The 26,508-nt window shown below is 43.2% G+C and overlaps 1 protein-coding gene across 1 annotated transcript; it reads left to right on the plus strand.

Moving 5' to 3' along the window:
* The first annotated feature begins 4,210 nt into the window (after window positions 1-4,210).
* On the plus strand, window positions 4,211-4,608 carry LOC128360301 (ribonuclease inhibitor-like). Its single transcript, XM_053320707.1, has 2 exons — window positions 4,211-4,292; window positions 4,406-4,608. The coding sequence occupies exons 1-2, from the start codon at window positions 4,267-4,269 to the stop codon at window positions 4,602-4,604; spliced, it is 225 nt and encodes a 74-aa protein (XP_053176682.1). The 5' UTR covers window positions 4,211-4,266; the 3' UTR covers window positions 4,605-4,608.
* The last annotated feature ends 21,900 nt before the right edge of the window (window positions 4,609-26,508 follow it).

The following is a 26,508-nucleotide window of genomic DNA, read 5'->3' on the forward strand; positions in this document are numbered from 1 at the left end:
ATTGACTTATTTAAATTCTTCTCCAGGTTGAGTGGCTGTAACCTCTCAGAGAGAAGCTGTACAGCTCTGTCCTCAGTTCTCAGCTCCCAGTCCTCTCGTCTGAGAGATCTGGACCTGAGTAACAACAACCTGCCAGATTCAGGAGTGAGGCAGCTGTGTGCTGCACTGGAGAGTCCACACTGTACACTTGAAACTCTCCTACTGCCATCAGAAAAAGATCTGGACGTGTTTGACCTGAAGAAATACTCTGCTTCAGAGGCGGCTCTTCTGAGGCTGCTGCCAATGGTCAAAGCCTCCAACAAAGCTCTGTAAGTACTCAGATTGTTGGCTTTATTTATTATTATTAAGATACTCTGCTGTCTTTTTAAAATAAATTAAATAAGTAACCTATTTCTTGTTTTGTTTTTCTTCATATTTCCAGGTTGAGTGGCTGTCACCTCTCAGAGAGAAGCTGTGCAGCTCTGTCCTCAGTTCTCAGCTCCCAGTCCTCTAGTCTGAGAGATCTGGACCTGAGTAGCAACAACCTGCAGGATTCAGGAGTGAAGCAACTTTCTGCTGGACTGGAGAGCCCACACTGTGGACTGGACACCCTCAGGTCAGGAGTCAACTGTCTATAAAAGTTTACCCACTTAGCTTTTATTGTCTTTATATATTGGATCTGTGAATTGACTTATTAAAATTCTTCTCCAGGTTGAGTGACTGTCACCTCTCAGAGAGAAGCTGTGCAGCTCTGTCCTCAGTTCTCAGCTCCCAGTCCTCTCGTCTGAGAGATCTGGACCTGAGTAACAACAACCTGCCAGATTCAGGAGTGAAGCAGCTGTGTGCTGCACTGGAGAGTCCACACTGTACACTTGAAACTCTCCTACTGCCATCAGAAAAAGATCTGGACGTGTTTGACCTGAAGAAATACTCTGCTTCAGAGGCGGTTCTTCTGAGGCTGCTGCCAATGGTCAAAGCCTCCAACAAAGCTCTGTAAGTACTCAGATAGTTGGCTTCATTTATTATTATTTAGATACTCTGCTGTCTTTTTAACATAAATTAAATAAGTAACTTATTTCTTGAATGGTTTTTCTTCATATTTCCAGGTTGAGCGGCTGTAATCTCTCAGAGAGAAGCTGTGCAGCTCTGTCCTCAGTTCTCAGCTCTCAGTCCTCTCGTCTGAGAGATCTGGACCTGAGTAACAATGACCTGCCAGATTCAGGAGTGAGGCAGCTGTGTGCTGCACTGGAGAGTCCACACTGTACACTTGAAACTCTCCTACTGCCATCAGAAAAAGATCTGGACGTGTTTGACCTGAAGAAATACTCTGCTTCAGAGGCGGCTCTTCTGATGCTGCTGCCAATGGTCAAAGCCTCCAACAAAGCTCTGTAAGTACACAGATAGTTGGCTTTATTTATTATTATTTAGATACTCTGCTGTCTTTTTAAAATAAATTAAATAAGTAACCTATTTCTTGTTTTATTTTTCTTCATATTTCTAGGTTGAGTGGCTGTAATCTCTCAGAGAGAAGCTGTGCAGCTCTGTCCTCAGTTCTCAGCTCCCAGTCCTCTCGTCTGAGAGATCTGGACCTGAGTAACAACAACCTGCAGGATTCAGGAGTGAAGCAGCTTTCTGATGGACTGGAGAGTCCACACTGTGGACTGGACACCCTCAGGTCAGGATTCAACTGTCTATAAAAGTTTACCCACCAAGTTTTTATTGTCTTTATTTATTGGATTTGTGAATTGACTTATTAAAATTCTTTTCCAGGTTGAGTGGCTGTAACCTCTCAGAGAGAAGCTGTGCAGCTCTGTCCTCAGTTCTCAGCTCCCAGTCCTCTAGTCTGAGAGATCTGGACCTGAGTAACAACAACCTGCAGGATTCAGGAGTGAAGCAGCTTTCTGCTGGACTGGAGAGCCCACACTGTGGACTTGACACCCTCAGGTCAGGAGTCAACTGTCTATAAAAGTTTACGCACTAAGCTTTTATTGTCTTTATATATTGGATCTGTGAATTGACTTATTTAAATTCTTCTCCAGGTTGAGTGACTGTAACCTCTCAGAGAGAAGCTGTGCAGCTCTGTCCTCAGTTCTCAGCTCCCAGTCCTCTAGTCTGAGAGATCTGGACCTGAGTAACAACAACCTGCCAGATTCAGGAGTGAAGCAGCTGTGTGCTGCACTGGAGGGTCCACACTGTACACTTGAAACTCTCCTACTGCCATCAGAAAAAGATCTGGACGTGTTTGACCTGAAGAAATACTCTGCTTCAGAGGCGGCTCTTCTGAGGCTGCTGCCAATGGTCAAAGCCTCCAACAAAGCTCTGTAAGTACTCAGATTGTTGGCTTTATTTATTATTATTTAGATACTCTGCTGTCTTTTTAAAATAAATTAAATAAGTAACTTATTTCTTGTTTTGTTTTTCTTCATATTTCTAGGTTGAGTGGCTGTAACCTCTCAGAGAGAAGCTGTGCAGCTCTGTCCTCAGTTCTCAGCTCCCAGTCCTCTCGTCTGAGAGATCTGGACCTGAGTAACAACAACCTGCAGGATTCAGGAGTGAAGCAGCTTTCTGCTGGACTGGAGAGTCCACACTGTGGACTGGACACCCTCAGGTCAGGATTCAACTGTCTGTCAAAGGTTACCCACCAAGCTTTTATTGTCTTTATATATTGGATCTGTGAATTGACTTATTAAAATACTTCTCCAGGTTGAGTGACTGTCGACTCTCAGATAGAAGCTGTGCAGCTCTGTCCTCAGTTCTCAGCTCCCAGTCCTCTAATTTGAGAGATCTGGACCTGAGTAACAACCACCTGCCAGATTCAGGAGTGAAGCAGCTGTGTGCTGCAATGGAGAGTTCACACTGTACACTTGAAACTCTCCTACTGCCATCAGAAAAAGATCTGGACGTGTTTGACCTGAAGAAATACTCTGCTTCAGAGGCGGTTCTTCTGAGGCTGCTGCCAATGGTCAAAGCCTCCAACAAAGCTCTGTAAGTACACAGATAGTTGGCTTTATTTATTATTATTTAGATACTCTGCTGTCTTTTTAAAATAAATTAAATAAGTAACCTATTTCTTGTTTTATTTTTCTTCATATTTCTAGGTTGAGTGGCTGTAATCTCTCAGAGAGAAGCTGTGCAGCTCTGTCCTCAGTTCTCAGCTCCCAGTCCTCTAGTCTGAGAGATCTGGACCTGAGTAACAACAACCTGCAGGATTCAGGAGTGAAGCAGCTTTCTGCTGGGCTGGAGAGCCCACATTGTGGACTGGACACCCTCAGGTCAGGAGTCAACTGTCTATAAAAGTTTACCCACTAAGCTTTTATTGTCTTTATATATTGGATCTGTGAATTGACTTATTAAAATTCTTCTCCAGGTTGAGTGACTGTCACCTCTCAGAGAGAAGCTGTGCAGCTCTGTCCTCAGTTCTCAGCTCCCAGTCCTCTAGTCTGAGAGATCTGGACCTGAGTAACAACAACCTGCCAGATTCAGGAGTGAAGCAGCTGTGTGCTGCACTGGAGAGTCCACACTGTACACTTGAAACTCTCCTACTGCCATCAGAAAAAGATCTGGACGTGTTTGACCTCAAGAAATACTCTGCTTCAGAGGCGGCTCTTCTGAGGCTGCTGCCAATGGTCAAAGCCTCCAACAAAGCTCTGTAAGTACTCAGATTGTTGGCTTTATTCATTATTATTTAGATACTCTGCTGTCTTTTTAAAATAAATTAAATAAGTAACTTATTTCTTGTTTTGTTTTTCTTCATATTTCTAGGTTGAGTGGCTGCAACCTCTCAGAGAGAAGCTGTGCAGCTCTGTCCTCAGTTCTCAGCTCCCAGTCCTCTCGTCTGAGAGATCTGGACCTGAGTGACAACAACCTGCAGGATTCAGGAGTGAAGCAGCTTTCTGCTGGACTGGAGAGTCCACACTGTGGACTGGACACCCTCAGGTCAGGATTCAACTGTCTGTCAAAGGTTACCCACCAAGCTTTTATTGTCTTTATATATTGGATCTGTGAATTGACTTATTAAAATACTTCTCCAGGTTGAGTGACTGTCACCTCTCAGATAGAAGCTGTGCAGCTCTGTCCTCAGTTCTCAGCTCCCAGTCCTCTAATTTGAGAGATCTGGACCTGAGTAACAACCACCTGCCAGATTCAGGAGTGAAGCAGCTGTGTGCTGCACTGGAGAGTTCACACTGTACACTTGAAACTCTCCTACTGCCATCAGAAAAAGATCTGGACGTGTTTGACCTGAAGAAATACTCTGCTTCAGAGGCGGCTCTTCTGAGGCTGCTGCCAATGGTCAAAGCCTCCAACAAAGCTCTGTAAGTACACAGATAGTTGGCTTTATTTATTATTATTTAGATACTCTGCTGTCTTTTTAAAATAAATTAAATAAGTAACCTATTTCTTGTTTTGTTTTTCTTCATATTTCTAGGTTGAGTGGCTGTAATCTCTCAGAGAGAAGCTGTGCAGCTCTGTCCTCAGTTCTCAGCTCCCAGTCCTCTCGTCTGAGAGATCTGGACCTGAGTAACAACAACCTGCAGGATTCAGGAGTGAAGCAGCTTTCTGCTGGACTGGAGAGTCCACACTGTGGACTGGAAACTCTCAGGTCAGTTTCATTACTGTGTATATAAAGTAATATTTAAGTTGCCTAATTAAATTATTGTTATCACACAGTGAACATTGTTGGAATGAAAAATAAGAACTAAGTTAAAATATCAGTACATTTGTCTGAAATCTTCCTTAGATATTCTGTGGAACAATATTTAACTTTAAAGGCATTTCTTCTGCCAACATGAATCAGAATGCAACCTCCAGCAGGAACATGTGCTTTCTCTCCTTCTGCTAACCTAAAATGTATCTGCATGACACCAACGTACAGCAGGGGCGCTGAGTGTGAACATAAAGGCCTGAAGGACAAAATCCTGTTTATTGATTTGTTGAATGTTTTAAGGTCATTAGATGAACTGTTGTGTGTGTGTGTTCAGTCTGTCAGGATGTCTGATCACAGAGGAAGGCTGTGCTTCTCTGGCCTCAGCTCTGAGGTCCAACCCCTCCCATCTGAGAGAGCTGGACCTGAGCTACAATCATCCAGGAGACTCTGGAGAGAAGATCCTGTCTGCTGGACTGAAGGATCCACACTGGAAACTGGACACTCTCAGGTATGGACAGACAGGTGGACACTCTCAGGTATGGACAGACAGGTGGACACTCTCAGGTATGGACAGGTGGACACTCTCAGGTATGGACAGACAGGTGGACACTCTCAGGTATGGACAGACAGGTGGACACTCTCAGGTATGGACAGGTGGACACTCTCAGGTATGGACAGATGGACAGACACTGACAAACTGAGGGTTTCTGGTTCATGTTTATTGGTGGATATGAGTGAAGGTGTATGAAGCTGATTGTGTCTTTGTCTCTTCCTCCAGGATGGACCATGGTGGACCGCAGAGACTGAAACCTGGTGTGAGGAAGTGTGAGTGTGTTTTCAGTTTGATTCATGAGAACTTTGAGAAAAACTGGATGAAATATGTAAAAGAAGTGAAAAAAGTTCAAAATGATGGAAAATGTGTTTAGTCAGAAATGGGCGTGGCCTAAACTGACATTTATCTTGAACCAATGAATCCACAAATCACAGTTCAGGAGTTAAAAGAGAAATGTTTTATAGATGTCCACATGGTGGTGCTACCTGCTCCAAAATGTCCCTCATGTCTCTCCTGCAGATAAAGTTCATTCATTCATACTGACTTCAGTTGTTTGGAGCATTTGGACCTAAATGTGTTTGTAACAGACGAAAATTTGAGATGGAAATAATCAGTGGAGGCTGGTGACAGGCAGTTTGGTGGGGGGGGGGTCCTAAGGTTAGTGTCAAACAAACCGTAGCACCACTTCATACCACAGCAAAAGGAGGAAGGAAAGCCAATCTAAAAACACACAACACACTGTAATGGTGCCTAAACACAGCCGGTAGTACTACTTGAACACAACTTGTCAATGACTCTCTGGTTAAAGTCCGTCACCAGTCTCTTTTCCATTGACAGCATGGCCAGTGCCTCTCCTGGGTCATGCTGTTTCTGAGAAAAGTTTGAATTCTTTTCATGGTTGAGAAGCACTTCTCAGCTTCCGCTGTGGACATGGGTGATGAGGATCTTTAGGAAAGTGACAGTCTCTGAGAAGACTTCTTCAACATTGTTCTCTCCATAAACAACTGGAATAGATCCACAGCACCACAACAGGCTCTGAACTCGTCCTGCTGTAGATGAGACTAAACTCTGTCTTCAGCTTGCTTCCATTGAGCATCGGGTCGGCCTTCAAGGTGTTGCTCAGTGCATCCTCAGGAAATGTTCAAACCTGTCCCCCAGCAGCAAGGTGGCACTAACTAGGTAGTTTATAAAGGAGAAGTGTTCCCTGGTGTGTCCCAGTATGGTATCTCTGACCCACAGAGACAGGAATAAAACATTATAATCAGACATGACAAAATGTCCATTTCACTCACATCACCTAAAGTTACCAACAGTTAAAGTAAAGTTACCAATAAGTTAATGTGCTTAAAAAGAGACACCACGATATATTTTAGTTGTGTCATCAACTAGGTGCACTTTTATCCTTGTGAACTTGAATTAAAACAGTTATTCAAAACTCATCTAGTTTTAAGATCTGTAAGAGGACAAACTTAGATTACGAGACAAATTGTTAATTTTGGACATTTTTCTGACCTGCGTTGAACTAATGTAATTTCCACCACATCTTAATATACAAATTTTATTTAATTATAAATAACTTTTACCACTCTAGAATTTTCTGAGAGCCTTTTTGGTAACTATTTTTACCAGTTTTTCTATAATGTACAATAATCATACATCTGTCCAATCACAGTAGATTAAAAACATAAAACAACAACAATTAATAAAAGTGGGCGTGTCCTGGAAAACTGAAGGAAGCCAATCAGAGAGCAGCCTCAGGTCACGTGCTTGTGAAGGGTTTACATTGACTCTCATTGGAATCAATTTATAATGAATGCTGACAGGTGCTGAGAGACTAACAGGTGCATTTTAAAAGCTAATACGTTTGATTTCATCATTTTATGTTTTTTATGTTCATGTTTATTTCAGACATAAACGGACAATGTCAATTCCAAAAGGAAAAAAGAAAATCAACCAAGAATGAAACAAATAAAAGAAGCAAACAATGACATTCTTCAGTCATTTTTACTCACGGTTCCAACTCTGACATTACTTCCAGCAAACTAACAAACACTTTAACTAAGGTACAAGACTGGCTTAATAACAACTGCCTTTTGCTCAATACAAAAAAACGGTTTGTATGACTTTCACCAAACGACCAGTAAACCAGAATAGATCTAACGTATTCATTGGAGGAGAGGAACTTGAATTGATAACCCAGTTCAAGTACCTTGGTGTTACACTAGACTCAAGGCAAGGCAAGGCAAGGCAAGGCAGTTTTATTTATATAGCGCATTTCATACACAATGGCAATTCAATGTGCTTTACATAAAACAGAAAAACATGTAATTTGAGAAACTTAAAACATACAATTAACCCCCCACCCCACCCCCCCATAATAAAAACAAAGTACAGAAAAATAGAAAGACATAAATAAAATGATTGCAGCATAAAATAATAAATTAGCTTTAAAATCATTAAAAGGACAAAGAGTGCACATGAAAGATTCAAATGTAAAGTGCTTTAAAAGAGCTCAATCATAAGCACAGGAGAAGAAAAATGTTTTTAACCGGGATTTAAAAATGTTCACAGTTTGGGCTGATTTCAGTTCTGCTGGTAGTTTGTTCCAGTTGTGTGCAGCATAACAGCTAAAAGCTGCTTCACCATGTTTAGTTTGGACTCTGGGCTCAACTATCTGACCTGAGTCAGTAGATCTCAGAGCTCTACTGGGTTTATATTCTACTAACATGTCATTCATGTATTCTGGACCTAAACCATTCAGTGATTTGTAGACCAGTAGCTGAACTTTAAAATCTATTCTATAGCTGACTGGGAGCCAGTGTAAAGACTTTAGAACTGACTGGGAGCCAGTGTAAAGACTTTAGAACTGACTGGGAGCCAGTGTAAAGACTTTAGAACTGACTGGGAGCCAGTGTAAAGACTTTAGAACTGACTGGGAGCCAGTGTAAAGACTTTAGAACTGACTGGGAGCCAGTGTAAAGACTTTAGAGCTGACTGGGAGCCAGTGTAAAGACTTTAGAACTGACTGGGAGCCAGTGTAAAGACTTTAGAACTGGAGTAATGTGCTCTGATCTCTTTGTTCTGGTTAAAACTCGATGTTCTTAAGCTGATAGAAGGCTGTTTTGGTGATTGATTTGATATGACTGCTGAAAGTCAAATCTGAGTCTATCAGCACGCCAAGGTTTCGGACTTGGTCCCTAGTTTTTAGAGAGAGTGACTCGAGATGTTTACTGACAGCAATCCTCTTCTCTTTATTGCCAAAAACAATGACCTCAGTTTTGTCCTGATTTAATTGAAGGAAATTTTGGTTCATCCAATCAGTGACTTGCTCTAAACAGTGACACAATGACTGTATTGGACTGTAGTCATCTGGGGACAGTGCTAGGTATATCTGTGTGTCATCTGCATGACTGTGATAGTCTACATTAGAGTTATGCAGAATTTGACCCAAGGGCAGCATATATAGACTAAACAGAAGGGGTCCAAGAACTGACCCCTGAGGAACTCCACACGTCATAGCCACTCGATCAGATTCATAACTCAAATCTCACTTCTAAAAAACACATCAAAGAAGTGGCCAACACAATAAGATTCAGCCTGCAAAACAAATCAGACCCGTCTCATCTCGTCTGATGCAGCTAAATCTTACCTTCACTGTATGATTCTGTCCCACATTGAATATTGTTTTGTGGTCGTTTGCTGGTGTCACCACACTGAAACCGATTGAACAACTATATAAAAAATCTATTAAGGTATTTGCCAGAAAATCCTATTCTTCTCATCACTGTCCAATTCTTGCGAGGTACAACTTCTTAAGTTTTGAAAATCTTAAAAGTTTTAAAAACAGCTGCCTTATCTATAAAACCCTCAATGGGCTGGCTCCTCCCCCGTTAGAGAGACAACACAGATCTGCCTCCAGAGGGGACTGTGAGGTACAGATCTGCCTCCAGAGGGGACGTAGCCATATAGGCCAAAACATGTTGGAATAGTCTCCCAACTCCCATCAGAGATAGTTCCACTTTTACTGCATTTAACAAACATCTTAACCACTTAACGCACGCTGTTCCGTCTACGGGACGGGACGGATGTTAGGAGGTAGCCACAAGTTCTTCTGGATGTTTTAAACACCAACCCTTAAACATATATATTCATGCCGTACATCGTTGGAAAGCTTAGATTGTCCTGATTCATTCAAGACCACTCACAACTTATATGGTTGCTCACAGCCGTAATAGTATTAGCGATTAGCTCGGCTAGCCCCTGAGCTAAGTGAGAAAAGCTATAATGCCTACATACCTTCAAAGTCTTCCCTTTATCCACAACGATCATCTTATGACTCAGGACTTTCTGTACAGCACGCCAAGTATCCATTCTTGTGAAATATGAAATCCGTTTCCATAAAACCGAAATACTTTCCTCAATATGTCAACATGTATTTAGTCCAACACGTAACGTAATAACACAAATAACAAACTATAGACGGTCCGTTTACGTCATTTCCTGACCTGCACGTCCATCTCAGAGTACACGTGACTAGATGTTTACGACCGTGAGCCTCTTCTGCTTCTGACGACACCACACACAGGCCAATCGGTGTTTAGGATTAGGCAGTACATGTCTCCAAAGCCAATGAGGACATGTGACCGACAACAATGACGACATGACTTTGATTGACTGCTGTTCTAGCCTATGGAAATATTCGGTGAAATGAAGTTGATAACCTTTTAGCCAATAGTCAGAGGTTTCCAACGGTGTATGACAGTAAACTATCAGGTTTGGCTGTCCATAAACAAACTCCAAGCGTAACCGGCGTGCGCCCTGTGCGTAAAAGAGTTGAACCATATATCATTACGCACTCGGCATTTTGGTACACGGTTGGTTCTTCTTCGACTTGACATATGACTTATAGCAAAATAAACAGATAGATAGATAGATAGATAGATAGATAGATAGATAGATAGATAGATAGATAGATAGATAGATATGGCCAAACAAAAACAATGGTTATATATAATAATATAATAATAATAATAATATTAATAATAATAATAATATGGCGTCAGCTTTCATTAGAGACCAAGATTTTGATTGTAGGCAAAGGGGATGTGAAGTTATAGGTGTTTGATTGCGGTTATACAGCTTTGGTAACCAACTGTCCATTTGGAGTCTCCAAAAAGGACCTGAGGAAAACGCATGGACATACCTGTTGAAAAATAATTCAGAAAAATTCATCTTTTGGTCTTTTGACTCCAAATTTGGACTGCATGAAGCCAAGACCTGTGGCTGTGGCCTCATTGTGTCTATATCCTGCTGAGAGGTCACTGACCCCTAACCCTGCCCCCCCCCCCCCCAACCCCTAACCCTGAGAGGTCCCTGAATGTCTGTACACATGTTATTGTAAAGACAAACCTATGGGCGAGTAAACAACTCCATCATTGTAACCTCTGCCACTCTTTGTCAGTAAGTCACAGAATCACACATACACTTTTACAAGAATCCTGAGAGTGTTTCCTTTCCAATGATACCAGACACATCTCTGAGTCTCAAACTATGTGGGATCTGTGCTGCTCACAACTTGGGCATGTCGTTTAGGCTAACAGCATAAAAAACAGGGGCGTGTGTTAAGTGGTTAAAGAATGGTTACTGTCCCATGAATAACATACTGACTAGCACTTTAATACAGTATTACTGTAGCCCTTATTTCTCACTGTATCCTATCCTTTACTGTAACTTATTGTATAATTGCTGTTAACATTTTGCCGCCTTTTATATTTTTTTATTTTTTAAGTTGTTTGTTTTTATGGTATGTCTGTCTTTTAATGTGAGGGTTGTGGGTGGAAATTAGCCTTGGGCTAAACCCGGTATATTTACAAGACGTCATTGCACCAATTGGCCATTAATATGCATTAATATGCATTAATATGCATGCATGCATAAAGGAGCAGGATGAAGTTTACACTTATTTAATTCCTGCCCCTAATTCACAATCAACTTACATTTCTGTACCTGTGTTCCTGTGTAGTATATAGAAATATATTATCATTAATATTATTATCACTATCATTACCGTCTATTTCACCATTATTATTTTTACTATTATTATCTAGTTGTAGTATTATATCTTTATCATCATTATTACCACCGTTATCATCATCATCATCATCATCACCATCACCATCACCATCACCATCATCATCATCATCATCATCATCACATTGCCACCATTGTCACTATCATAAATATTATCAGCATTAACTCAAAGTAATACAAATAATAGTACACAAAGTACCAAGTCCAATGTCATCCACTCATTTTTGGACACAACCAAATCACATATAATACACATACATATAATATAAATACATATATAATAATAGCATCTTAATTCCTATACCTACTGAAGATCATTTCTTTGTACCTCTTTATAAAAAACGTAATGTTTGGACATTCCCTCAGTTCCACATTTAGACTGATCCATAGCCTCACACCACAAACACAAATACTAAAGTTCCTCCTCATCGTTGGCACGCTAACACTTTTGAAATAAGTATGAGCTCTTAGATTGTAGCCCTCCTCTCTTACACTGAACATTTGTTGGATATTTGCAGGCAGTTGGTTGTTTTTTGCTTTGTACATAGTTTGAGCTATTTGAAATTCCACCAGATCAGCAAACTTCAGTAAATGAGACAGTAAGAATAATGGATTTGAATGATCCCTGTACTCTGCATTATGGATGTTACAAATTGCTCTTTTCTGAAGAATAAACAATGACTGTACATTAGATTTGTAATTATTGGCCCAAACTTCAGCGCAGTAACTTCAGTATGGTGAGCAAGGGCGTAGGAATGAGTTTAACATTGACACATATGGGAAACCTGACAGATCCGTTAATGGTTTGAACAGAAATATGTCATAAATTAACTACACTGCAAAACATTCACTAATATATTTTATTCTGCTAAAAAGATAGATTAGTAAAGGTAAAGGAAAACACATTTTGAATGGAAGTAATGAACTGATAAATATCAAATATCAATTCTTTAATTGCAGGCCTAATCATCCAGTTTTGTAGATGAATAAATAACATGGGAAGAATATTGATCAAAGTTTGAATTCAAATGTTGTGAATAAATGTTCTTTTCCTAGTTGTATCTTATGGCTCAATGAACAGACACAGATACAGGTAAAGGTTCAAGTGAAAGGCAAAAACAGCATCAAAATGTTAACATATAAAGCAACTTGTTTTTACTCCCGAGTGTGATATCCTTCCACATTTCCACTAACTGGCTGATATGACTCTGTCCTCTGTCCCCTGACTTCAGTGTCTCTCAGCTGTCTGTCCCTGCTCTGAACACCCTAAAAGGAAAACAGTCACAATGTCACATGATTTACATGTTTCCTATGTATTTTATTAGTATACAGAATAAAAGTTGATAGAAAAATCCTGTTCTTTAACCATCTTAAATACTTCATTAATTACATTCAGACAAACATCAGACGCAGCTGGAATCAAGTTTCACTTTGAAAAACATTCTCATCTAAAGGTCCACTTACTCTGTATGTCCAAAGCTTTCAGTCACATCTCATGGTCTTCCTCAGTGATGGAGTGTCTCAGTCGTCATGGAGATGGTTTAAGTTTGAATGGTTTCAGTAAAGTAGTTCATAAATCAACAGATGATAAACTGCAGCTGTATTGTGTCTCGTTCTCTCCATCAGATGCCTGTGAACTGGAACTGGATCCAAACACAATGCACAGAAAACTCAAACTGTCTGACAACAACAGGAAGGTGACATGTGTGGAGGAGGATCAGTCATATCCTAAACATCCAGACAGATTTGACTACTGTGCTCAGCTGCTGTGTAGAAATGATCTGACTGGTCGCTGTTACTGGGAGGTCGAGTGGAGAGGAGACGTTTATATATCAGTGAGTTACAGAAGAATCAGAAGGAAAGGGTACGGTGAAGACTGTTTGTTTGGATGGAATGATCAGTCCTGGAGTCTGGACTGCTCTGATGGTCGTTACTCTGTCCGTCACAATAACAGAGAAACACACATCTCCTCCTCCTCCTCCTCCTCCTCCTCCTCCTCTGTCTCTAACAGAGTAGCAGTGTATGTGGACTGTCCTGCTGGCACTCTGTCCTTCTACAGAGTCTCCTCTGACACACTGATCCACCTCCACACCTTCAACACCACATTCACTCAACCTCTGTGTGCTGGGTTTGGGTTCTACTGGCTTGGTTCCTCAGTGTCTCTGTAGGAGGAGTAGTGAGGAGCAGAGAGGAGTAATGAGGAGCAGTGAGGAGCAGAGAGGAGTAATGAGGAGCGGAAAGCAGCAGTGAGGAGCAGTGATGAGTAATGAGGAGCAGTGAGGAGCAGAGAGGAGAAATGAGGAGCAGAGAGGAGTAGAGATCAGCAGTGAGGAGTAGAGAGGAGCAGTGAGGAGCAATGAGGAGCAGAGATCAGTAATGAGGAGTAATGAAGAGCAAAGAGGATTAATGAGGAGCAGAGAGGAGTAATGAGGAGCAGTGAGGAGTAATGAGGAGCAGTGAGGAGTAATGAGAAGCAAAGAGGAGTAATGAGGAGCAGTGAGGAGTAAACACAAACACAGACTTTCTCACAGTTTTAAACTTTAATTTCTTTGCTGAGAAACTGTATAAAAGATTTGAACACAGCTGTATGAAGAGTTGAGTTAAGTTTAAGTGCATTAAATAAATATTTTAATTTGACTTTTTGTTTTATTGAGTTATTGACGCTGTTTGCGGATGCAGGACACGAGGAGAGAAGATCTAAAATAATGTGATGATGATCTTTAGTGTATTTATATTAAAGATAATCAGCTGGATCACCTGAACATTATGAATCTAAAAGTGAAGAAACATCCAGAATAAGAAAGGAAATATTCTGTTAATAAACCAGATTTTACTTTATTAGTCCCACGATGGGGAAATTTACAGAGTTAAAGCAGAAACGTGGACAGTGGAAAAAAAGCCTCAATAAAAAGATTAAAGAACAAATAACTACAAAAGCAATAAAAGACAATGGTAGTAATATAAATATAGTAAATAATAGAAACATAAAGTAAATAAGTAATATTGATGTTGGGTGATACCTGAGTTGAGATTATTGCACAGGTTTAACCCTTCCTTCCTTCCTTCCTTCCTTCCTCCCTTCCTTCCTTCCTTCCTTCTTTCTTCCCTTCCATCCTTCCTTTCTCCATCCCTTCCTTCCCTCTTCCTCCCTTCCTTCTTTCCTTCCTTCCTCCCTTCCATCCTCCCTTCCTCCATCCCTTCCTTCCTCCTTTCCTTCCCTCTTCCTCCCTCCCGCCCTCCCTTCCTTCCTTCCTTCCTTCCTTCCTTCCTCCCTTGACTCAAGGACAACAGGAGGCTTAAAGTGAGAATATAAATATATATTATTACACAGTTGGACTGAAAGAAGAAGTAGACCTAAAATCAAATGTATTGATAAAGCACATTTAAAACTAAGACTCTCATAATGAGTTAAAAGACAAAGAATAAAAAAGTGTTTGAAGGGATTTAAAAACAGGCGACTGGTCAGCAGACCTGAGAGTGCCGGATGCTTCATGTTCCAGTAAAACATCAGAGAGGAATGTCGATTTGATCTCATGTGGGCCGGACTACTAATAGGAAGGAAGGAAAAGAATACAGGAAGGAAGGAGGAAAGGGAGCAAGGACAGATGGACGGAAGAGGTGAGAAGACAAGAGGGAAGGAAAAGAAGCTAGGACAGATGGAAGGAAGAGAAGACAAGAAGGAACGGAAGCTTACAGACTCATTACTGACACCCAGTGGACTAACACTGGAACTGCAGCTTGGACAAAAAACCCCAAAACAGATCAATAGTGTGTGTTCTTCCTGCCCACTAAAGTGTTTTCACATTTGTGGTAGTTTCTGTCATTTTATAATTCATGTTTTGAATATTTGTTGAGGGGTAATCAACCTGTCTCCACCATCCTTGCACTATAATATTTTCTATAGATGTCAGGAGTAATTGTGAGGTCGCCAGCAGGGGGCAGTGTGGCGCTTATTGTGCTCCGGGGGGCTTTACGTCAGTTTGGTCTGCTTTGCAGCTTTCCTCTTTCTGCTGAGCGAGATGAAAAACGGAGTTTGTCTCACTTATTTCTCCTGTTTCCAGGTTGGTGGAATAGTAAATGAAGCTAAGTAACTGAAGTGTAATATGTTGACATGTCGCTGAATGTTTTAATGTCCGCTAATAAGGCTGTTTTATGAATATGCGGACGTATACGTACATAGAGCAGCAGCCGCATTTTCGCGCCTCATGACGTCACCTGTTGCTGAGTCAGGTCGGGCAGAGTTTTATTTTTAGCTCCTTCGCCTGATGACGTCACCTGTTGCTGAGTCACGTCGGGCAGAGTTTTATTTTTAGCTCTTTGAACATTTTTGTAAAGTCTAATAGTTTTGAAATGTATAATATTGTGTAAAAAGGTTAAAAGCTAATGTTAAAAACGAATTTTATATATTTTAAAAGTGTTTAAAAACAAGTTAAAAATCTGTCAGCTCATGCATTTTGAAAGAGTAAAATAATTTGAGTTGGAAATGGAAAATGCATTTAGGAACCAGATGTAAGTGGTAACAAGCTATGTTTTATATGTAAGTGTTAACAAGCTATGTTTTATATGTAAGTGGTAACAAGCTATGTTTTATATGTAAGTGGTAACAAGCTATGTTTTATATGTAAGTGGTAACAAGCTATGTTTTATATGTAAGTGTTAACAAGCTATGTTTTATATGTAAGTGGTAACAAGCTATGTTTTATATGTAAGTGGTAACAAGCTATGTTTTATATGTAAGTGGTAACAAGCTATGTTTTATATGTAAGTGGTAACAAGCTATGTTTTATATGTAAGTGGTAACAAGCTATGTTTTATATGTAAGTGGTAACAAGCTATGTTTTATATGTAAGTGGTAACAAGCTATGTTTTATATGAAGTTGAAAAGAGACAACTTACAGGGTAACAGTGGTTATTGTCATTTTGATTTATTTAATCACACAAAACTTGTAAGTCAGTATTTGCTGAAAGATGAGAAAAGACAAATAGTATTTTATTTTCAAGTGGTGTTTATTTCATAGAGAACATTGAGTGTTTGTAACAGAGGAGGATTTAAATAGTGAATGTTTTAATAAATCCTCTCCCTCTTTCTGCTGAGCCAGATGAAAAACGGACGCAGAGTTTGCCCCGTCTCACTTATTTCTCCTGTTTCCAGAGAGAGCATATAAGCTGTTTACGTGGTGCCAGCCGGTACCTGTAACATGGTCATAGTGCTTCATTTTAGATACACCCCCAAAATGTGCACACACCAGCCGTGATACCAGCCCACTTTCTGGACCGGCAAGTACGGAGCGAGAGCGCTGAGAAAACAGCCAGGAAGAGGGAAAGGATGAAATCTAGCAGAAACATGGCGATGGCTCCATCATCCCCCAGCCTCAGAGGACAGGAGAGCTGACTGGACTATGTTTATTTTGGATGGCAACGTCCCAGCTACCTCCCTCCTCCCTCCTTTCCTTCCTTACATCCTTCCTTGCTTCCTTCCTCCCTTACTACTTTCCTTCCTTCCTTGCTTCCTCCCCCCTCCATCCCTCCTTCCTTCCATCCTTCCTCCCTCCCTCCCTCCCTCCCTCCCATCCTCCCTCCCTCCCTTCTTCCTCCTCCCTCCCTCCCTTCCTCCATCCTCCCTCCCTCCCTCCTTCCTCCTCCCTCCCTCCCTTCTTCCTCCTCCCTCCTTCCTCCTCCCTCCCTTCCTCCCTCCTTCCTCCTCCCTCCCTCCTTCCTCCCTCCTTCCTCCTCCCTCCCTTCCTCCCTCCTCCCTCCCTCCCTCCTTAATCCTCCCATCCTTCCTCCCTCCCTCCCTCCCTCCCTCCTTCCTACTCCCTTCCTCCCTCCTCCCTCCCTCCCTCCTTCCTACTCCCTTCCTCCCTCCTCCCTCCCTCCCTCCTTCCTCCTCCCTCCCTCCCTTCCTCCCTCCCTCCCTCCCTTCTTCCTCCTCCCTCCCTTCTTCCTCCTCCCTCCCTCCTTCCTCCTCCCTCACTCCTTCCTCCTCCCTCCCTCCCTCCTTCCTCCTCCCTCCCTTCCTCCCTCCTTCCTCCTCCCTCCCTCCTTCCTCCTCCCTCCCTTCCTCCCTCCCTCCCTCCCTCCTTGCTCTTCTCCTTCCATCCTTCTTGCTTCCTTCCTTCCTCCCTCCCTCCTTTCCTCACTTCCTTCCATCCTTCCTTGCTTCCTTCCTCCCTCCCTCCTTACTCCTCTCCTCCCTCCCTCCCTTCCTCCCTCCCTTCCTCCCTTCCTCCCTCCCTCCTTCCTCCTCCCTCCCTGCTGCAGGGTGGAGCTAACAGCAACAACCTCTTCTAGCAGCTCAAACGGCGGTCGGCGGACCAGCTTACAGACTCATTACTGACACCTACTGGACTAAAACTGGAACTGCAGCGTGGACCAAAAACCCCAAAACAGATCAATAGTGTGTGTTCTTCCTGTTACTCTTCATTTATTAATAAGAAGATTTCCATGATGACTGATGTCTTTCTCCCCACATGATTATTACCTCCCTCCCTCCTTACTCCTTTCCTTCCTCACATCCTTCCTTCCTTCCTCCCTTCCTTCCTCCCTCTCTCCTTACTCCATAGTCCTCCCTCCCTTCCTTCCATCCATCCATCCTTCCTTCCTTCCTCCCTCCCTCCTTTCCTCACTTTCTTCCATCCTTCCTTCCTCCCTCCCTCCCTCCCTCCCTTCCTCCCTTCCTCCTCCCTCCCTCCCTCCCTCCTCCCTCCTCCCTCCCAGCTACAGTTAAAACCTGAACCTGCACCTGTGGGACTGCTTCTTTCATCCTTCCTTGCTTCCTTCCTCCCTCCCTCCTTACTCCTCTCCTTCCATCCTCCCTCCCTCCTTTCCTCACTTCCTTCCATCCTTCCTTCCTTCCTTCCTTCCTTCCTCCCTTACTCCTTTCCTTCCAACCTTGCATCCTTCCTTCCTCCCTCCCTCCCTCCTTTCCTCACTTCCTTCCTTGCTTCCTTCCTTCCTCCCTCCCTCCTTACTCCTTTCCTTCCTTCCATCCTTCCTCCCTCCCTCCTCACTCCTTTCCTTCCAACCATCCTTCCTTGCTTCCTCCCATCTTCCCTCCTTTCCTCACTTCCTTACATCCTTCCTTGCTTTCTTCTTCCCTCCCTCCTTACTCCTTTACTTCCTTCCTTCCTCCCTCCCTCCCTCCCTCCCTTCCTTCCATCCTTCCTTGCTTCCTCCCTCCCTCCCTTCCTTCCTCCCTCCCTCCTTCCTCCCTCCCTCCCTCCCTCCCTTCCTTCCATCCTTCCTTGCTTCCTCCCTCCCTCCCTTCCTTCCTCCCTCCCTCCCTCCTCCCTTCCTCCCTCCTCCCTCCTCCCTCCCTCCCTCCCTCCCTTCCTCCCTCCTCCCTCCTCCCTCCCTCCCTCCCTCCCGCCCTCCCTCCCTCCTCCCTCCCTCCCTCCCTCCTTCCCTCCCTCCCTCCCTCCTCCTTCCTCCTCCCTCCCTCCCTCCCTCCCCCCTTCATCCCTCCCTCCCTCCCTGCTGCAGGGTGGAGCTAACAGCAACAACCTCTTCTAGCAGCTCAAACGGCGGTCGGCGGACCAGCTTACAGACTCATTACTGACACCTACTGGACTAAAACTGGAACTGCAGCTTGGACCAAAAACCCCAAAGCAGATCAATAGTGTGTGTTCTTCCTGTTACTCTTCATTTATTAATAAGAAGATTTCCATGATGACTGATGTCTTTCTCCCCACATGATTATTACCTCCCTCCCTCCTTACTCCTTTCCTTACAACCATCCTTCCTTGCTTCCTTCCTCCCTCCCTCCTTTCCTCATTTCCTTCCATCCTTCCTTGCTTGCTTCCTTCCTCCTTCCCTCCTTACTCCTTTTCTTCCTTCCATCCTTCCTTGCTTCCTACCTCCCTCCTTACTCCTTTCCTTCCATCCTTCCTTGCTTCCTCACTCCTTACTCCTTTCCTTCCAACCATCCTTCCTTGCTTCCTACCTCCCTCCTTACTCCTTTCCTTCCATACATCCTTCCTTGCTTCCTTCCTCCCTTACTCCTCTCCTTCCATCCTTCTTGCTTCCTTCCTCCCTCCCTCCTTTCCTCCCTCCCTCCTTCGATCCTTCCTTCCTCCCTTCCTCCCTTCCTCCTTTCCTCACTTCCTTCCTTGCCTCCTTGCCTCCTTGCCTCCTCCCTCCCTCCTTACTCCTTCCTCCCTCACTTCCTTCCTCCCTCCTTCCCTCCCTCCTTACTCCTCCCTCCCTCCCTCCTTTCCTTCCTTCCTCCCTCCCTCCTTACTCCTTTCCTTCCTTCCATCCTTCCTTCCTCCCTCCCTCCTTCCTCCCTCCCTCCTTTCCTCCCTTCCTCCCTCCCTCCTCTCCTTCCTCCCTCCCTCCCTCCCTCCTTTCCTCCCTCCCTCCCTCCCTCCTTTCCTCCCTCCCTCCTTCCTTCCTCCCTCCCTTCTTCCCTCCCTCCTTCCTTCCTCCCTCCCTCCCTCCTTCCTTCCTCCTTTCCTCCCTCCCTCCTTCCTTCCTCCCTCCCTCCTTACTTCCTCCCTTCCTCCCTCCTTACTCCTCCCTCCCTCCCCCTCCCCCCTCCCTTCCTTCCTTCCTCCCTCCCTCCCTCCCTCCCTCCCTCCTGTCTCCCTCCTGTCTCCTCCTTCCTCCCTCCCTCCTTTCCTCCCTTCCTCCCTCCCTCCTCTCCTTCCTCCCTCCCTCCCTCCCTCCTTTCCTCCCTCCCTCCCTCCCTCCTTTCCTCCCTCCCTCCTTTCCTCCCTCCCTCCTTCCTTCCTCCCTCCCTTCTTCCCTCCCTCCTTCCTTCCTCCCTCCCTCCCTCCTTCCTTCCTCCTTTCCTCCCTCCTCCTTCCTTCCTCCCTCCCTCCTTCCTTCCTCCCTCCCTCCTTACTTCCTCCCTTCCTCCCTCCTTACTCCTCCCTCCCTCCCCCTCCCCCCTCCCTTCCTTCCATCCTCCCTCCCTCCCTCCCTCCCTCCCTCCTCCCTCCCTCCTGTCTCCTCCTTCCTCCCTCCTTACTCCTTACTCCTTTCCTTCCTTCCATCCTTCCTTGCTTCCTTCCTACCTCCCTCCCTCCTTACTCCTTTCCTTCCTTCCAGCCTTCCTTGCTTCCTTCCTCCCTCCCTTCCTCCTTCCCTCCCTCCTCCCTCCCTCCCCCCTTCCTCCAGAAAACATGAGGAAACACACAAAGAAGTCTTCTCACAGCGCTGCAGCTGACTAAACTACATTTAAAACACAAGATCAAACTATAACCTTACAATGCTAACAATGTACATTATTCAATCTGTCACTTTTCATTTGATTTAGCTCAATTATTGCTTGATCTCATTCTTTGTTCAAAGAAAATCAAAGTAAAGTAAGTCTCAGTATCTCCTTGAGCATTAATAGTGAATAAAAAGTAAATGAGCACAAATATACAGAATATAGGATAAAGTTAAATAAAAGCTAATGTGTCTTTACTTGTATGTTAAGTAACAAACTTCACTCTGGACTTATTTCACATATAATAGTGTGTTATGGTGTTACAGTAAATCAGAGGCAAGCAGACCATCATTTCATATTGATTTACACAAACCCAGGAAGAGGAAGACAAAAGAGGAAGAGCTGAGACAAACACTGATGATTGGTCTTTGGTACTTATGTTTGATTTCAATAATAATAATAATAATAATAATAAATGTTAGGTGTGTTTTTAAAATGATAGTATGTATAGTTGTGTGATTTATTAGTATAAATATGTTTCGCTGTTACTTGTATTGATCTTGTTTAACTTGAGTTTCCGTCTTCAGAAGCAGAGGAGCGTCTCATCTCTCTCTCTTCCTGTCTGCAAACACGGAAGAGAAGCAGCGCGAGGAAGAGGTAGGCAGTGTATTAATACAAATATGATGAATATGATGTAATGTGAGAAATGTATTGAACCCTGTAGAAAGCAGAGAAATCTCTCCGTATCACTGTAATGAAGGTTTCCAGACAACTGATCGCAGATATAATGACGTCATCACGACATTAAGCAGGCCGCTGGTTTGGCTGCTAGTTATTAGTGATGGCGGATCGATACCTAAATATACATATTTCCATCCTAATATAACTTTCAGAGACCGGATGTAGTTAAACACACAGGAACAAACTCAGTATGAAGCACTATGTAAACTTTCACTGAGCGCTAATACTCGTGCTGCGTTCAGGTTCTGTGGGACATCTCTAGTGATGTTAAAATGTTCATATTTCGGGGTTCTGGACTCCTGTATCCATATCGGTATCAGGACACTAAACTTACTGATTATAGCCTCATGTTATATTTATTGTTATAGGACCATCTCCAAGTGGAATATAGTTAGTCCCAGTTTGGTTAGAGTACGGGCCTTTGTTTCTAATCCTTTTTCTTTACTTTCACTTTGTTTTTCTTTTCTTGTCATTATTTAAAGCTGCTTGGTGCAGTTCTTGAGCTCTATCTAAATCATCCAGGAGTTATGAGCTCCATATAAATTCAGAGATGTCCTTTTTGTGTGTTTCTAGTATAACACTGGTTGCCTGTATTTCAGTGGATACTTGCTGATGATGTGTGATCTTCTGAGAGTGTACTGCTGTTTTCTTTTCTCTAGTTTTGGGTTCAAAGCTTTATTAGGAGCCTCCATTCCTGCCTGTGTATTTCAGCTGCATGTTTTTAAAGTGTTACTGAGCAGTTAGCTGTTCATGTGTGAACTCTGTCACACTATTACTAATAATAATGTACTGATATTAATATTACTACTGTACTGCCCATTGTTCCACTATGACAGCTCGTTGGCTCCATCTGGTGGTGGAATGAATAATGACAGGATGTTAGACCAGTGCAGACCTGAGTGATGTGCAGCTGGTTGTAATGAATGAGCATGTTGTTGTGTTTGTGTGAAGGTGTTTCTCTGCTATGGATCAGTGTGAGGACAGAGAGGAGGGAGTCCCTCCCTCTAAAAGCTCTCTGTGTGGGGAACATGACAGCCAGACCAAAGCTCAGAGGTGAGATGAGGATCTCTAACTGTCCATCACTGTTCTCCACTCACATCACTCCACCATCATTATTCACACTCACTGTCACATCTGACACTCAGCTACTGAATAATAAGTCACAATAACTCAGAATGAACTACTAACTTTGTGAGTTAACAAAGAGCTCAACCACTGATTAGTCAACTAATCAACTAAGATGAGACAGCATCTTTCATCAGATGACATTTTGATGAACAGGAGAACGTTTCTCATCCACTGTCTTCTTACTGATTTTCATTCTGCTTCTAAAACTTCAGCTGCTGACAGTCTGCTCAAAATTCATCTTTTTAAACTCTTTGATTTGTTGTTTGTTTGTATCAGGATGCAGCAGCAGAGAGCAGACTCTCCTGAACCCAGCTGTGTGTCCATGAAGAGTGACACGTCTATGCCTCGTCATATTAACTTTAAAGATGGACAACCTGCTGATGGAAGGTAAGAAGTTAAAAATGGTTGGTTGGCTGTTTGGGCTGAATAAAGCTCCTGTGTTATGTGGGGCAGAGCAGGTGAACCAGGCACAAACACCACAGACAGGTTAAATGGAAACAGCTTTGATGCTCAGAAACCAACAGACAGGCTTACAGACCATAAAGGGAAAGCAGTTCAAATAAGGTTGAAACCAGCAGGAACAGGTAACAAGAGGAACAGGAACAGACAGGAACAGCATCACAATCTAGTGTCTAGAATGAAAGAAAATGAGTGAGAGCAGTATATGTAGTGAGGAGCTGATGAGGGAATTACACAGTGGCAGCAGGTGAGCAGGTGGGTTTGAAACTGAAGGCAGGGACAGAAACAGACAGGACAACACAAACAGAGCTTAAACAGGAATCATGACAGTCGCCCCTCAAGGGACAGCTCCCAAATGTCCCTCCAGGCTGGTCAGGAGGGAGAAAACAAAGAGGAGAAAGAAGGCAGGACAGATGGACAGGACCACTCTGGAGGCTGAAACAGCTGCTCAGGACAGAAACTTTGGAGACCAAGGTGTCAACAAAACCATGTAGAAAGGAAACCAAGAGACAGGAGGACCTCAGCAGGGGGGCTGATGTTTTAAGAGCTGGCTGGGTGTCTGTGGAGGCACTGGACAACAGAGACTCTGAAGCTGGACAGCAGAGACTCAGTGAAGCTGGGCAGCAGAGACTCAGTGAAGCTGGGCAGCAGAGACTCAGTGAAGCTGGACAGCAGAGACTCAGTGAAGCTGGGCAGCAGTTCTTTGGTGTTAACTACATGCTTTTTTTCACTTCTTTATTTATATCAGGATGCAGCAGCAGAGAGCAGACTCTCCTGAACCCAGCTGTGTGTCCATGAAGAGTGACTGGTCTATGCATAATCCTATTAAGTTTAAAGATGAACAACCTGCTGATGGAAGGTAAGAATTTAACATCCAGTAATCAGAGCAGCATTTACAGGAGTCATACAATAGAATATAGAATATGCCTTTATTGTCATTGTTTAAGTAGTACAATGAAATTGCAGGGTGCTCATCACAGTGGCATAGCAACATGTAACGGGTGGAGGTGGTAGGACCCAGTTGCAGCACAGAACACCAGTGAGCAGTTTTGTTTTTTTTTCAAATATGTTTTATTGAGCACCAACCATACAACGTGTATACAATGTGAAACAGTGCTTGAACATATGAGACAGTGCACACATTTTTTCCCATTTTTTCACCCCCCCCTTCCCTCCTCCCCTCTCCCTCCTCCCTCCAATATACCATCTCTATCCCCTACCTGAAATCCCACTCCCCTACTCTTAGGTGACAGACACAAAAAAAAAAAACAAAAAAAAACAAAAAAAAAAAAAAAGGGGAAAACAGGACCTAACAAAAGTGACAAAAGTGAAACTAACAACAACAACAGAAATAAACACTAACAAAAAAAAAAAAAAAAACCTTTGCATTAGTGGTTAATTACACTGTGAGTCTAAATGATATATTTCACTCAGAATATTTCACTCATCAGGTATGATGTCTAGGGAGTCTATGATGGAGAGCAAGGGTCTCCAAGTTTTATCAAATTTCCTCAAGGAGCCTCTAAGGGAGAATCTTAGCCTCTCAAGTTTTAGATTATATAGAACCTCCTTAATCCATCTGTCATGTGACGGAGGCAGAGCCTGCTTCCAGTTAAGTAATATCAAGCGCCTGGCAAGCAGGGTACAGAAGGCCATAGAGTGTTGTGCTTCAGCAGTTAGAGTGTTGCCATATGGTATACCAAAAAGGGCAGACAAAGGATGTGGGTTTGCTACACAGTGGTAGGCCGTGTGAAGAGTGTCAAATATTTTAGACCAAAAGTCCGCTAGCATTGGACACGACCAAAACATGTGAATGAGGTCTGCAGGAGATTGGTTGCACCTATTACAAGCATCTGCAACATTGGGGTAAAACTTGGACAATCTGTGATTAGTGTAGTAGGTCCTATGTATTAGTTTACTTTGAATCAGTCCGTGCCGGGCACAGATGGAGGAATCATGGACTAACTCCAGAATATGGTCCCATTGTTCTTCTTCAATATGCCCCAAGTCCTGCTCCCATGAGTCTCTGGTTTTTTGGGGAAAATTAGAGAAGGTGGAATCAAGGGCTTTATAGATAAAAGAAATAGCTCCCCTCTGATCGGGGTTTATTTTCAGAAGTGTGTCTACCAAAGTCTCTGGAGGGAGACCTGGAAAATGAGGGTAGTTTTTTTGTACAAAATGCCTAATTTGAAAGAAACGAAAAAGGTGAGCAGACGGAAGTTGAAATTTGGCTGACAGGTCGGTGAAGGACATGAAGGTACCATTGTCATAGAGGTCTTTGATAGCTGTGATACCTCTGTCACTCCAGAGTTGAAAGGCAGAATCCATAATAGATGGTTTGAAACTATGATTGCGGGACACTGAAGCATGGATAGAAGAATGTTGCAGGCTAAAATGCTTTCTGAATTGCATCCATATTTTAAACGATTGAATGACGACGGGGTTAACACTAATTTCAGTTGTTGACATAGGAAGCTGGGAGCATAACCATGACTGTAATGAGGTCTTAGAGGAAGAAAATTCCACTTGGACCCAGGCTGGCTGATTGGCGGTGGTGTCGACTGTCCAGTATAGGAGTTTTTGAATGTTAGCCGCCCAGTAGTAATGTATAAAATTGGGGAGGGCTAGCCCCCCAGACCGTTTAGGGAGCTGCAGTATATTTTTCCGCATGCGCACTGGTTTATTGCCCCAAAGAAAATGAGAGATTAATTTATCTACTTTGGCAAAGAACTTCTTTGATATAAGTACCGGGATATGTTGAAATAGGTAAAGAAACTTTGGGAGGATGGTCATTTTGATTAGGTTTACCCTGCCAGCTAGGGAGAGAGGTAGAGTAGACCATCTATTGAAGTCTTCCTCAACTTTTTTAAGCAAAGGGACAAAATTGCTATTGAAAGTATTTGCCAATGACCCAGTGATAAAAACACCCAAATATTTGAAACCTTGGTCCACCCATTTAAAAGGGGCTACATGGTTTGGCAATTTACCTACTAAGTTGTTGACTGCAAACAACTCACTCTTCCCAAAATTTAGTTTATATCCTGACAGTTGGCCAAATTGTTTTAAGATATCTAGAATTACAGGGAGAGAGGTAGAAGGGTTGGACACATACAGAAGCAAGTCGTCCGCGTACAGAGATAGCTTGTGTACTGTTCCTTGACGTAAAATGCCCTCAAAATTTTCTTCAGATCTCAGCCAGATAGCCAAGGGCTCAATGGCTATGGCAAACAGTAAGGGGGACAGTGGACACCCCTGTCTTGTGCCACGTTGAAGTTGAAAAGAGGGTGAGAGCACGTTGTTTGTTTGTATAGATGCTACTGGGGATGAATATAACAACTTTACCCATGATATAAAACCTGAGCCCAAACCAAATCTATCCATCATCTCAAAAAGAAACTCCCACTCCACCCTATCAAAAGCTTTTTCAGCGTCCAGCGACACCACTATCTCAGGGGTGCTGGCGCTCGGCATGGTCAGAATGTTCAGGAGTCTCCTGGTGTTGTGAAATGAGTGCCTCCCCAGCATGAAGCCTGTTTGATCTGCTGAAATGATCTCTGGCAGAACCTTCTGAAGACGGAGGGCTAAAATCTTAGCAAGAATTTTGTAATCCACATTTAATAATGATATGGGTCTGAAGCTACTACAAAGTAAGGGGTCCTTGTCCTTTTTTAGGAGAAGAGTAATTGTGGCATTGGTCAAGGTAGGAGGAAGTCGGCCAAGTGACAAAGCCTCATTAAACATGTCACTTAGAGCTGTGGA

This window comes from Scomber japonicus, chromosome 6, assembly GCF_027409825.1.
Source record: "Scomber japonicus isolate fScoJap1 chromosome 6, fScoJap1.pri, whole genome shotgun sequence".
Classification (NCBI taxonomy): Eukaryota; Metazoa; Chordata; class Actinopteri; order Scombriformes; family Scombridae; genus Scomber; species Scomber japonicus.